At 39.4% G+C, this 12,853-nt stretch overlaps 3 protein-coding genes across 5 annotated transcripts; 2 read left to right on the forward strand and 1 right to left on the reverse strand.

The window, feature by feature from the left end:
* Positions 1 to 717: 717 nt before the first annotated feature.
* LOC135617556 (uncharacterized) lies at positions 718 to 5,968 on the forward strand. Of its 2 annotated transcripts, XM_065117902.1 has the most exons (8): positions 718 to 922; positions 991 to 1,083; positions 1,171 to 1,366; positions 1,499 to 1,554; positions 1,636 to 1,714; positions 1,811 to 1,949; positions 4,585 to 4,702; positions 5,502 to 5,968. In XM_065117902.1, the coding sequence occupies exons 1-8, from the start codon at positions 757 to 759 to the stop codon at positions 5,687 to 5,689; spliced, it is 1,035 nt and encodes a 344-aa protein (XP_064973974.1). In that variant the 5' UTR covers positions 718 to 756; the 3' UTR covers positions 5,690 to 5,968. The 2 variants fall into 2 exon arrangements, with proteins under 2 accessions (XP_064973974.1, XP_064973975.1); XM_065117903.1 differs by lacking the exon at positions 4,585 to 4,702 and having other exon boundaries at positions 5,498 to 5,968.
* A 540-nt stretch (positions 5,969 to 6,508) lies between these two features.
* Positions 6,509 to 8,577, forward strand: LOC135584364 (uncharacterized). 2 transcript variants are annotated; one of them, XM_065117905.1, is made up of 2 exons: positions 6,509 to 7,119; positions 8,098 to 8,577. In XM_065117905.1, the coding sequence occupies exon 1, from the start codon at positions 6,625 to 6,627 to the stop codon at positions 7,087 to 7,089; it is 465 nt and encodes a 154-aa protein (XP_064973977.1). In that variant the 5' UTR covers positions 6,509 to 6,624; the 3' UTR covers positions 7,090 to 7,119; positions 8,098 to 8,577. The 2 variants fall into 2 exon arrangements, with proteins under 2 accessions (XP_064973977.1, XP_064973976.1); XM_065117904.1 differs by having other exon boundaries at positions 8,101 to 8,577.
* Positions 8,578 to 10,597: 2,020 nt separating this feature from the next.
* LOC135616201 (probable WRKY transcription factor 9) lies at positions 10,598 to 12,529 on the reverse strand. Its single transcript, XM_065115394.1, has 5 exons — positions 12,194 to 12,529; positions 11,987 to 12,127; positions 11,582 to 11,902; positions 11,383 to 11,496; positions 10,598 to 11,299 (listed from the first exon to the last, which is right to left on the reverse strand). The coding sequence occupies exons 1-5, from the start codon at positions 12,413 to 12,415 to the stop codon at positions 10,748 to 10,750; spliced, it is 1,350 nt and encodes a 449-aa protein (XP_064971466.1). The 5' UTR covers positions 12,416 to 12,529; the 3' UTR covers positions 10,598 to 10,747.
* Between the last annotated feature and the right edge of the window lie 324 nt (positions 12,530 to 12,853).

The following is a 12,853-nucleotide window of genomic DNA, read 5'->3' on the forward strand; positions in this document are numbered from 1 at the left end:
TTTGACTGAAAAAAATTCTATAAGTGCTTCTTGATCATTTTTATTATATAGATAATCAATTGAATTGCTTCTTTCGCTTGATAGAATGACTATTTTTAGCAAATACTGTATTATCTGGTTAAGTCATGTCCATATCATGATAACTCATTTTCATGTTGTAATCAATCAAGCTGTCAAACAAAATAAAATATTCTAATCGAAAACTCATACGTGTAATATATAGTTCATGGTTAGAATTGACGAAATAATAATATGTTGGAATCGATCTTGGTTTGAGTGTCATTTCAATGCAAGCTTGATGTTCGAAAATCTAAGCGGACAGAGTAGTCAATAAAAGCCATTTAATCCACGCAAAACACCGAGTGCAAGTAGGTCCGACGGGTGCAGGTCAGGATATTATCACAGGTCCACTCCCTGTCCACATTTCGGTGGAGAAGAAAGTTTGAAGTCAGTGGTGGAAAAAGGTCCAGTTGTGTTGAGGTGCTTCAGCCAAAAGAGCAACATTTTCCGCATACTCACGGGTCGTTACCCCCTACCAACTCGCCTTCTGATTGGATAAATGGGGCCCACGAGCAATAGACATACGACGAAAGCGCACCCGGTTCAGGTTCGATGCCTTTCGTCACCCGAGCGGGGTGAACTGTGGGTTAATAATTTTCCGGTGCCCAAAGCGAGACTCTCTAGAATTCAATGCAAATTCCACTGCTCCTGCGGAATATGCCGAAAGCTTAACACCAAAAGATTCCTTTTTTCTGAATGCGCTCTTGGTGTCATGTGCCCCCCAAATTCCCGTTCGGATGGGGAGCTCCAAACTGGCAGAGGAACGGCCCCTTCCCCATCTCTCCCCAGCCAAATCTAGTCTCTGCCTCAGACCGTGCCGATACTTGTTTGCATTGGTGGATCACGGCCGGTTTCAGTCAAGGTGATCATCGATCATTGTTTTCTCATCTCAGGATCCTGAGACCTTACTTTGAGCACAACCTGTTGCAGGACTCGGAGGAGGAATCAAGGTTTTCATCCTTGAAGAGCTCAAAGCCTGCTTATCGAGATCATCCTCTGGCCGGGTGCTTCTCTCATCTAAAGGTTCTCGCGTTCTATGTTCACCGTGGGTTGCTTGCTCTCTTGCTTCTTTGTCTTCTAATTCTTGGCATTGGCACTGTTTGATTGCAGTCCGCACAAGACAGGCTGCCCTCATGGGTGTCAATGGACCTTCAAATACTTCTGGAATACTAGACGGGATTCATGGGGTGCAGCTGGTAGGAAGGTCAGCATTCGAAGTTGAAAAAGCACTTCACTGTAAGGGCGTCGATCGTTCAACTTGCAGAGGTGTGGATATTGCTGAGACGAGCCAAATATTGCTAATCCGGTGAGTTATATAACAAATACATCGATTAAATCCATATCCAGGTTATCTTGTCCGTATCATTCACCTAGCGAAAACCCTAACTATCGGGTATCGAAGAACAAAAAAGCAACTGACCGATTTATGTGTTGCCAGAAGGATATGGCAGCAGAGGCCTTCGTGCTTGAGGCCAATTCGTTGTACGCTTCACGGTATGTGTAGGATAGAGAGTTTCCCTGATCAACTCATATGTATGATTTATAACTTAAACTCAATGTTTCTCATTTAATTAGGTGATCGGAACATTACAGAATCTGTTGCCAATGTTTTAACTTCGTTGCCTTTTGTTGTTCTTGGATTGCAGGTGCCTAGGTAAGTTTATAAGAGAATAGCTCAACAAAAATATTTGCCGACCTACTTTTTCCTTCTTTCCTACAATATCTGAAAACTTGTAAATTAACTCTCCAGGAAGAACATAAACACTGCACTCTATGCTAATTCATTAATTGGAGTAGGGATTGCTTCTAGTCTATATCATTCCTCAAGAGGAGTACTCCGAAAGTATCTAAGATGGGCTGACTATACAATGATAGCTGCAACTACTCTTGTAAGTAATAGATACTTAACATCATGGTTGAAAATTAATGACTGACTTGTTTCTTTCTATATTGAACCTATTTATAAGGATCTAAATTAACGTGTATGTTCAATAACATGCTTATTGAAGTTAAATAACATGCCACTCAGGAGTTCAATGCTATTTTACAAAAAATTGAGTGGTCAACCCCATGTACTACCTCAAGAGATGATGTGTTGCCTGCGCTCATAATTAGAAATGTCAAGTATATCCCAATATACTTAAATATCTGCTTTCTTCTCCTTCCTTCCCTATTTCTTGCCCCTTGGTTCCTCCTTGTGCCCTCTTATTAATCCAACCATTCTCTGACACAAAGCCATTATTCTACTGTAGTGTTTTATCATTTGCTAGGAGATACACATGTAGAACTATACTTTGTCTTCACAAAATGATGAGTATTCTGTGCTGAAAATGTTGTTAATGCTAACCCATCATTCATGTTGTAATGTGGCTTGAATTTTACAGTACCTGATGAATTGTTTTCATATTTTCATATTTTCTTGTGATCTGTATTATGTAGAATATCTCAACGACTTGTGATTGGGTTGAGTTCTTGAGGGGTTAAACTGATGCTGTAAGAATTTTATTGTACTTGCTCCATTGATAGGGAAGTTTCTTCTCTGGTCTCTCCCATGGCTGTGGGTCAGAAAGACATTTACCTATTACAGAGATGGTGCGACCGTATGATTTGATTCATTTCATTTTTTTCTTTTAGTCTAGTCATCCTCAGTATTACGAGAAAGAAAAGGGATGTGGTTCGGGATAGAAAGAACCAAAATTTTGAAATAAGGTCATGCTTGGTGCAGGTGAAGTTTGGAGATAGAACAATTCCTTCTGTCTTTGTTAATTCACTTGTTCTTTGGTGTGGCTTTATATCTTTTATAATCTACTTGTTATAACAATTCATATTAAGACAAGATCATGCACTTGTTTTTTTGTTTTAAACTGAAGCAGATGTGAAACACCTGCTGGTTAAGATTTAGAAATGCTTCTGTAAGCATAATTCTGATATACTAGTAAATCCATGGTAAAGTGCATGCCAAAGCTCCAGTTATATTTACAAGTGGCTTTGTGAACATATCACATCTTGGATACAAAGATGTCCACTAGGTGTCTACTGATATGGTACTCCTATCTCTTTTGATGTGAGGAAAACATGTGAATTGGCAAAACTAAAGGAAAGCATGTGAATTGACAAAACTAAATTTTATGTCAATTTCTGAGATATTCTTTGGTTTATTAGTTTCTGGATTGTGTATGTGCTGTGTTACAGAGACGATTGGACCTAATCCATAACCTGCTTAAGTCATTCAAAGCCATTATCCAGTAAGCTTCAAAAGTTTGGACGTAGGAGCATTTCTAGAGCCTCAAGATAAATGTTTACAACTATTAGATTATTGGGACAGCAGATATCTTGTTTTATAAAAGGACTAGAGATGGAAGCTAGCTTCACCGAGTCATAGTCACCAAAAGAATAGGGACCAGCAATCCTATTTCAGAAGAAAAAAGGCCCATATGAGAGAGAGAACCCAAGAGTCCTACTTTTAGGCGTTGAGCACAAACCAGCCGTCTGTACAGATGACTTTGGGGCTCCTTTTGGGCCAAGGTTTTGACCCTTAGAAAACTTGTTGTACCAGGAAATCTTAGGAGTCCTCTTTGGTTATTATTTTCAGTGACATTGTGTGATTTGATGGACTACCGTACAATTGTTTAGATTTCTAATTAAAATTGGAGATTTGGGCATATGTAGCCCCTACAAATCAAAACTCTGTAAGGCATGAAGACTCGTTGCATGGATTTTTGTGTTCTTTGTTACACTGGATTTATTATTAGTTGATAATTACTTCTTTTTGTTTTTTTATCTTTAAAGGGATTTCTACTCAAACTGATTTAATCTGATAGAAGGTAAAATCTTATTTGTTTGGTATCAAAGTAAAATTAACCTACATTGAAAATCACCATAACTTATCTTTTTTGGAAGATGCCTGCACCAAGGGCGCAAAGATTGAGCTCAGAGATCTCTTTAATTTGATTATGATTATTGTATTATGTTATATAAGTTATCTAGTGATTAGTAGTCGTATTGGCAGAACATTCTGGTGGGTTTTGAGGAGTAATGAGATTGCCAATAGGGAAAGCTTTTGCCCACATCTTTATTATGATTGTGCTATAAAAAGGAATGGCATTTCAGATATCACATTGTATTCATGATATGTGCATTTGCATCAGGTGTGAAATCTACTAGTGAATATACAGTGGTTTTCATATGTGCTAACTGCTATTACTTCAACGTGTATGTTTCGTTACCTAATTCATTTATCTGTATATACACATATATATCCTTTTTAGCTTGTGAGTTTTTGCATGTAAATTAAAGAGGGTTTTACCTCATGGTTAGCCCACTTTGTACCTATTTCTTCTTAAACTAATGCATGCTCATACATTATACTCAAGATTGCTTATTTTGTGATTTCATATGCTTTTTAGTCTATATACGTAAACAGCTTTTGGTCACTCTAGTGCTTGATTGTTTGTACTTTTTGATACTCTTTTATGCACTTTTCTTCTCTGTCTTGGTGACTTGTGAATTATTTAATTTTGGTAGTGTCTATCACGGTCACTCAGAAATGAGAACCCAAAACTTTTAATGGCGGCATCCACATTGCTTTTGCCAATTCAGCCATTGATGGTTTCAGCTGTTCACACTGGACTAATGGAGGCAAGTAACTAAAAGCTACTGTGATTAGCAACTTTGCATGGCAACTCAAATCTTTGTGTACATGCAAACCATATATTTGCTTTGTGTTGCCAATCTAATTACACATAATGAAGGTTTAAATATCTTTTGCTTGTTATTGCTTGTATTCTTTTATCTTAACATTTCATTATTTGGATTAGATAAGCTCAGTTATAGGTGATGGACCCCCCTTGGAAATCAGCATTTAATTTAGCTATTAGACTAGGAAGTGTTGCTCCATCACATTTTGCATTTTAGATTAGGAAGTCTTGTATACTTTCCTACATGGTTTAAGATTGTGTTTGCTGCTTGATTTCACCAGCTTGAAGTACAAACACAAAGTACATCTTTCTAATCGCTAATTTTTTAAGGTTTCTGCTTGTCACTTTATAAGTTATCTTGGTCAATTAATTGATACCATTTTGACATGTTTGATCTTGGGATGAGCGGTGATCATAGGATTCTGCTGAAATTTCATGGACTCTTGTTAACTTTATATTGTGCAACCAACTATTATACTGGAAAATTTTTGGATGATAATTATGATTAACTGTTAAAAATCTGCACCATTGGCTTGTATCTTTCTAAAATATGACTAGCCTTCTAGCTTAGTGGTTGCTGATATTCACATAGTGGATGCAAATTATGGTAATTTTTTTACATATAGAGACCGAATGCTACAGGCTATTTTACAAAGTTGACTAAAATTCTTGTGGTACACAGTTTAAATAGTTGACCCATGTTAGCTTAATATATTGATTGTCTTGTTGCTTACTCTCAGGTAGCATTTGCCAAACAAGCATTGACAAGACCAAATCTGAGGATGGCACACAACCTACACAAAATGTCTTCCCTACTGGGTGCGGCACTTTTCATTGCTGATGATTGCTTTCCTCAAACGCCCTATCTTCATGCAGCTTGGCACCTTGCTGCAGCAGTTGGGGTTGGGACATGTAACAAGCTTCTTGAATGACTTACCGGCATCGTAGCAGCTGTTCTTCTCATTTATTTGATAATCAAGACAATCATGCAAGAGCCAATGACTTTTAATTCGTCGATATGAATTTATGTGACAATGTATCCAAAGTTTCTTTCAAAAGTGGAAAAGAAACTAATTCGCTGCCTCAATCATCTGTCAATTGAGTTGGTCTCAGGAACAATTCTTATTTGTTTGATCTTCTCTTGAGAATTCCTCTTGGAATACTACAAAACAATCCTATTATTGGAAACGAAAGCTATATACATTTTTTCTCTTGCTTTTGTTCCAGACTGATTGCATGTGCCGTTGTGGTAAATTCTGTTGATAGAAGAGAGACAATTCTGGAGACCAATTAAATAAAAGGGGTTTTGCAGCCATCTTGCATATATCATTATTGCATAACGTGATAGGCTTGGTGAACTCATAAATTTGGATCATGTATTGTCAAAGTTTTATCAGTTAAATTAGCTGACACTTTCAAGATATTATAATATTATATTATTACGAAAAATATCTTTTACTAATAATAATCAATAAGGTTCCCACATTATTTTATTTATAGCATAATTGGAAGGCTCTTCATTTAAAGGATCTCATAAAATTAATGTATGATAAAAACAGTGTTGTTGATTCGTTTAATTTCTTCATTAACTTTATTAGATTTCATGTTATTAAGTAATTTATTCGGTTAATTGTTTAATATTTTTATCGTGCGAACCTCACACCGCGAGTGTGCTTACAGGACGGACCGGTCCGGCCCGAGCCGAGCCGGGCCGGCCTAAAAGTCTACAGCATCTAGTTTCCCATGTTGGGCTCAGCCTTAGGGTTTTGGCTTTGGCGGCTTTTTGAGGGGGAAGCCTCCGCCGATCGTTCAGCAGGTTTCTTCCATCCCGGCGAAGATCCCTGTGGAATTCCTCGATCCGCTGCGAATGGCGACGCTGAAGGACGTGGTAGCCCGGCGGCCCATTGCCGCCACCATCCGCCTCACGGTGCCAGCCGGCGGCGCCCGCCCCGCCCCGCCCGTCGGCCCCGCCCTCGGGCAGTACCGGCTCAACCTGATGGCCTTCTGCAAGGACTTTAATGCGCGCACCCAGAAGTACAAGCCCGACACCCCCATGGCCGTCACCATCACCGCCTACAAGGACAATACCTTCGAGTTCATTGTCAAGTCTCCCACCGTCGCCTGGTTCCTCAAGAAGGCGGCCGGCGTCGAATCCGGCAGCGGCCGCCCCGGCCACGTAGTCGCCTCTTCCATCACCATCCGACATGTCTACGAGATCGCCAAGATCAAGCAGGCCGACCCCTCTTGCAAGCACCTTTCTGTCGAGGCCATCTGCAAGTCTATCATGGGCACTGCGCGCTCCATGGGCATACAGATCGTGAAAGATCTCTGATCAATACCGCCGCCCTCGTCCGCTGCCATGGTTAGCTTCTCCAAGGTTATCATGCGTTTTCTATTAGGTTTTTGGTTTGCCTAAAGACTGTATGTGCGTTGCCAAATCCGTCCAATCTTCTTGATGATAAATTAATGCTTCTTTCTCGATTGGCAGTCTCGTGTTTCCAAGTATCAGCCCTAATGAATTAAGTTTTAATTTCCATAATTCACACACTTTTTTTACTACTACGAAAGTTTTTGTTTGAATTCAGATGCATTTTTATCGTAGAGATGTGAATAGTAAAACAAGTTAAATTCTTCTGCCAGTAAAAGAATTGGTCGAAGAAAAACTGAATTAGACTTAATGATGAACCATTGCAAACAACATGACACATTCTTAATGATGAACCAGATTGAACTTGGTCTTGGGAATTTGCAGGTTTAGACGCAAACTTATGAGCATCACATGATTTTTCCTGGTATAGTTTACCTCAAAAAATCAAATTGTGAAATATTGAAATCTCTTACAATGTTTCTGAACTCAGACCTTAACTCAGTATTAATCTTATCAAGTATCTGAACTAAGATCAATCTTCAGCAATTTATCAACTAATTTGAAGAATGGCATCCACGAAGTGGTAGCCACTAATTTCTCTGTGATACAATGCAAAACTTTGATATAACTAAAGTTATTGTTTTGGCTGTGTATTCTTCTTTGTGGTGGTATCTTTGAAGACTTGCTACGTCGAACTGTCCATAATAATTAGGTTTTCTAATCACCAAGGAAAATAGGTGGTGGCAAATCATGTCAAACTTGGATTAGGAGCAACATCTTTACATTTTGAGTATTGTCACACTGTGAGCTTTTCCTATCTTTTTGTATTTATTATGCCGTCTATTAACCCTTCATGACATTACGTATATGATTTAGCTAACTGAATTGGGAAAAAGAAGATTATTGTCGGCCATCACGTGCTCCTTATGGAATTCTATGATCTTGTCGCTAGTTTTTTTCTTTTTGTGTCAGTAGGCACAACAATTGATTGGCAACCTTGGCTAGAGAGGGCAGGTTCCTCGTGGATCATCAGAATGTTGTCAGATAATACTCAGCTCATGACAGAGATGATTGGCCAACTTCAGTTTGAAAGTACACTTCCAGAGAGGTTCCTCACACCCTCTTCCTATTGCCATTTATGAAGTCCAATAATTTGTGCAACGGAGAAGATAACAGGCTATGATATACTTCATTAGGAGAGAAGTAGATTTCTTGCTATTCCAAGAGAGAGCAACTCCATTACACATTGTATTGTCAACCACAAAGCTGGAATGAAGGTGGGGATGGTGGTGAGGAACAAGTCTGTTCCAAGTTCTAGCTAAAATTTGTGTTAGGGCAAGGGAAATTTAAGAGCATGGTGCATCCATAAAACAAAAAAACATTATAGATAACATTGGTGTGAACATCATGTTAGATGCTAACATGTACCGTTGATTACTTTCCCTTTTGATAGGTCTATTATAATTAACTTGGACTTAGCATTTTGAATTAGTGATCCGGATTCGATGAGTTGATGAGTGAAACTCTGTGTATATGCAAATTGCTCGATCCATCGCAGGTACACATCTAATCTTTTCACTTTTTCGATCTTTCTTCGATCTTCATTGCAATTTTCATGGTTCTGACTTGAACGACACGCTGCATAAGGAAGATTTGGCCACTTGTTTTGAGATTCAAAAGGTCAGCTGCCTCATGGGACTAGATTGAGGAGGATTGCTTGGACACTTGTTTTGAGATTCAAAAAGTCAGCCACCTCATGGGACAAGAAGAGTTTGAGGAGAATTGCTAACCATGTCGTGAAGCAATTTGACCTTATAGAACAAAACCTAATATTTCGAAGGTGTTGACCATATATGATCGTACCAGATTTTCATGTGATTCCCGCTTGGCAGGCTTCCTCCAATATCCAAATATCATTTTGACTATTGGAATCATCAACAGGTGTTATATGCATATGAACATAAATTTAGTGATGACAAAACATATTCGACTTCTGATAGTTACAATTATTAAATGTGCTGTAACATGTTCGACAACAATATTCTATTTGAATTATATATGATTCATATGAAGAACCTTTTGGTCCTTTTAGATCTTTTAGATGACCAAGGGGTCATCAATTTTGTGAAAGGAACATCCACAAGCTTCTTAGTTGTTTCTATCTACCATCACAGGCATCAAATTTAATGCCCACTGAAGTAATTGATAGTTCTCAAACACATACGTAGGGAGTTCAATTTCATGGCTCATAGTTTAGCTTCCTCCTCTTTTGCTCCATGTGTAGCAGAGTCTTTTGTATCTGACATTTAATTATATAGATATTTCTTTTTATTTCAAGAAAAAAAAACCCATAATAATGAATGTATTTCTCTAATCAGGTTCACATTACGTAAGGACTCACTCTTTTATGGTACATGAACTTAAACTTTTACAAAGTTAATTAGAGCCATTAAATTTTTTCCCCTGCTCTGAAAAAACTCAGAATCTACAGATATCAGTGATCTATATCTGATTCCCGGGGCCAGAATTATACAAAAAAGATTCTCATTAAGACTTGTACATCAACAATAATTTAGCATGTCATACCATCTTAATGAGATATTAGATTGCTATACTCTATTGCTAAAATATTATATCCCTCATCAAGGAATATTAGCTATTATCATGTCAATGTGACGAAGTTTTGCAAAAGAATTATTTTGCACTAGTAATAAGGGCTATTATATATATAAAAAAAGAACTTGGTGAGTGAAACTAGCTATATATATGCCTTCAAGCTAGGTATCTCCAACCATGAATCCATGCAAAACATTGGTCTCGAGGCCAGTTGAGTGTGTGGGATATGGGTACTAGTTCATCATTATGATTTAGCAATGAGATATGGGCAAATTTGGTTTGTTCATGATATAATCTTGAGGTTTTAATAAGTAAAATTCAGAAAGATAAAATATAATGATATCATTAGGAAAAAGAAAGTGTAACTGGCATTTGGTGCCATTTCAACCAGCTTTAGAGCATATGTCAACTACTCTGATATCAGTAAGCTAAACCATTTATGAACAAGATTGAGATGCATGCTAAAACTGTCATGCTTATATGCCAAGGTGAAGAACTTAGGGCTAACTCTTCTGAACAAACACCATTAAGTATCTAAGATAGGAGTCAATGCAAAGAACATTGGCAAATCAGTTGTTGATTTCAACATTATTTCATTAATAATTTCCCCACAAACAGTAGAAGTAGAAAAAAAAAAAAGGTGACTTTCACTTGACAATGCATTTGTTGCTTCTACTTTCTTTTTTTTCTAAGAATAATGGAGGGCATGATCCTCAATTTAAGGAATTGCTTGGGTCAATTACTTGGTTATCATCTCTTAACCATGAAGATCTTGTAACTTTTCTACATTGTTTGCTGCTAGAATTCAATACCTCCAATTTAATTAGCTACAATGAGAGAAAAAAAACCCATATAATGACTGAGCAACCAAATCTAGTTAGTATCTTTCGTATCACTAAAAAGAGTTTGACGAGCAGTGAACAACGACAAGGCAATCATGTAAGCCTCGACATGAAGCAAGAATCAATGCCGCAGTAAGGTTATAAACCTTCCTTTATTGCTACGCTTAGTGCGGGGAGGCAGACTCGAGCACCCAATGGTTGCTAACTCTGCTGCTGCTCTCCCCGTCCTTCCCAGCCAACGTCGCTCCGCTAATGGCTGCTGCAACTGTGACGGTGAGCTTTGGGTCTGCAGCAGTAGCACTAGATTTTTCTGCTGAATACTTCCCGTCCTCACTGTTCCAGACCCCCTTACTTGATAGCCAAGAACTTCCACTGACAATGGCGGGATTCGAGGAGGATACAGCCCATGGATACATCGGTCCCAAGAGACCAAGTTGCTGTTGTCCATGGCCATTGCTGCTTGCTGCACCGAAGAAGCTGGCGAAGCTATTCGTGGTCGGTAGATGTGGAGAAGGACTTGCTAGGAAAGGGCTCAAGTACGATAATGGCGGATGGCTAGAAATAGAAGATGAGGAATTTGTCTCGTTCAACAACGTGAAATTAGATGCTGCTGTTGCTGTGGAGGCTAGCGCAGTTGCTCCGACTGGTAGAGGATGGTTGTGCGTCCCTTCGTAGGTGGTGACAAGTATCGACATGTCCTCGAGGCATCGCTGCACCTGTTTGATACAAACATTAACGTGAACGAAGCTCGAGTTGATTGGCAGAGACATTGGAGATCGGCTTTGGTTCTGCAAGCTACCTGCTTTCGAACTGGGCATCCTGGTGCCACGGTGCATCGATAATAGGCTCGCGGGCATGGGTTCCCTTTTGCCACCTTTTGCCCGTATTTTCTCCATTGGCATCCATCATTCATCTACAAGTACTCTTTGCAAAGGAGAATTGATTAGCTCGAATGCATGAACGCAAAGAGGACCCAAAGAGAAGCATGTAAGACTTACGGTAGGGCCTTGGCATCTTGCTCTCACTGAGACCCTAGTCTTTCTGTTTGCTGGGTTGATGCTTTGACTCGTTGTCATGGACAATTGGCCAGTTTGGAGCTTGGCATCGAGTGGTTGACAGATTCTCAGGCACTTACCTTTCTCCTCAAAGCTTGCATCTTCTCTTTCGTGTGGATCTGAATACGTTTGCAGGCTCAAAGATAAGCCCAACTCCTTGTCATCAGCCACCATCGATGGTTGTTCCTTGATCTCTTTGCTCTCACCGGGCTTCTTCCGCTCTAGCAACCTCTCTTCGCCAAGCGAATTCGAAACTTGACGCTCCTAAATGTACCAATTCATGTGAGTTGAATGATTGAATTTTTCTGCTGGATGGAAGAGAAAAGATTCAGGTAATAGAATGATTACTTTTGGATGTCGATCCTGTTGCTGCATGCCTGCAAATTGCATCTGCAACTCATGGTAGTCTTTCCAGGTGCGATCGATGACATTTCTTAACAGCTTGTTCTCTTCCTTCATTCGGTTCATCTCAGCTTGCAACATGCACAACTGCAACGACATCTTAGCAGAGATAACGGAAGGTAAGAACACAGTATGTTGTGCGAGCGAGCTAACCTCATCCTTCATGGGCTTCTCATGACTTTGATCTTTCTCCTCCTCCTGGTCCTCCTCATGATTGCTACTTTCCTGCTTGTCTTCACCTTCCTCTTCCTCCTTTCCTACTTGTTGTTGATCACCATCTTCACGACCTACTTCTAGTGTTCTTTCCTCATCTTCTGCTGGCTCCAAGGAGAGATCTATATGCATTATCCTCTCCTCCCTCTTCTCCGACGACATGATCTTGTAGTTGATGTTCACCTTCCGATTCTTGCTCAGACTTCTGGTCTAAATGATCTTATCGAGGCAATGGAGTCAACGTCCAAAGCGATTAAAGGCTGAGAAGAGAGAGAGAGAGAGCTTTCACTTATGCCAACTAGTAAATAGAAATATGGGGAGTACACGAAACAATGATGGATCCAATCCTCAGCCAAGTGGGATATTTTTAAGAGCCTGCCTTGGTGGGTGCTACGGTCAACGCCATGGAATTTTGAGAGTTGACTTCCGTATCATCACCAAAACCAAACACAAACGAAAGGCTGCTATAGGTTACCATGAGACGAAGTTTCTCATGGATAGATACATCGTTGGATTTAACTTGAGCCTGACGTTATAATTCTCAGCAAATGGATTGTTTTCTGCACCACCTCAGGTTTGGATTCCACCTCCTCCAAGTCG

The sequence above is a fragment of the Musa acuminata genome, chromosome BXJ2-7 (genome assembly GCF_036884655.1).
Source record: "Musa acuminata AAA Group cultivar baxijiao chromosome BXJ2-7, Cavendish_Baxijiao_AAA, whole genome shotgun sequence".
Classification (NCBI taxonomy): domain Eukaryota; kingdom Viridiplantae; phylum Streptophyta; class Magnoliopsida; order Zingiberales; family Musaceae; genus Musa; species Musa acuminata.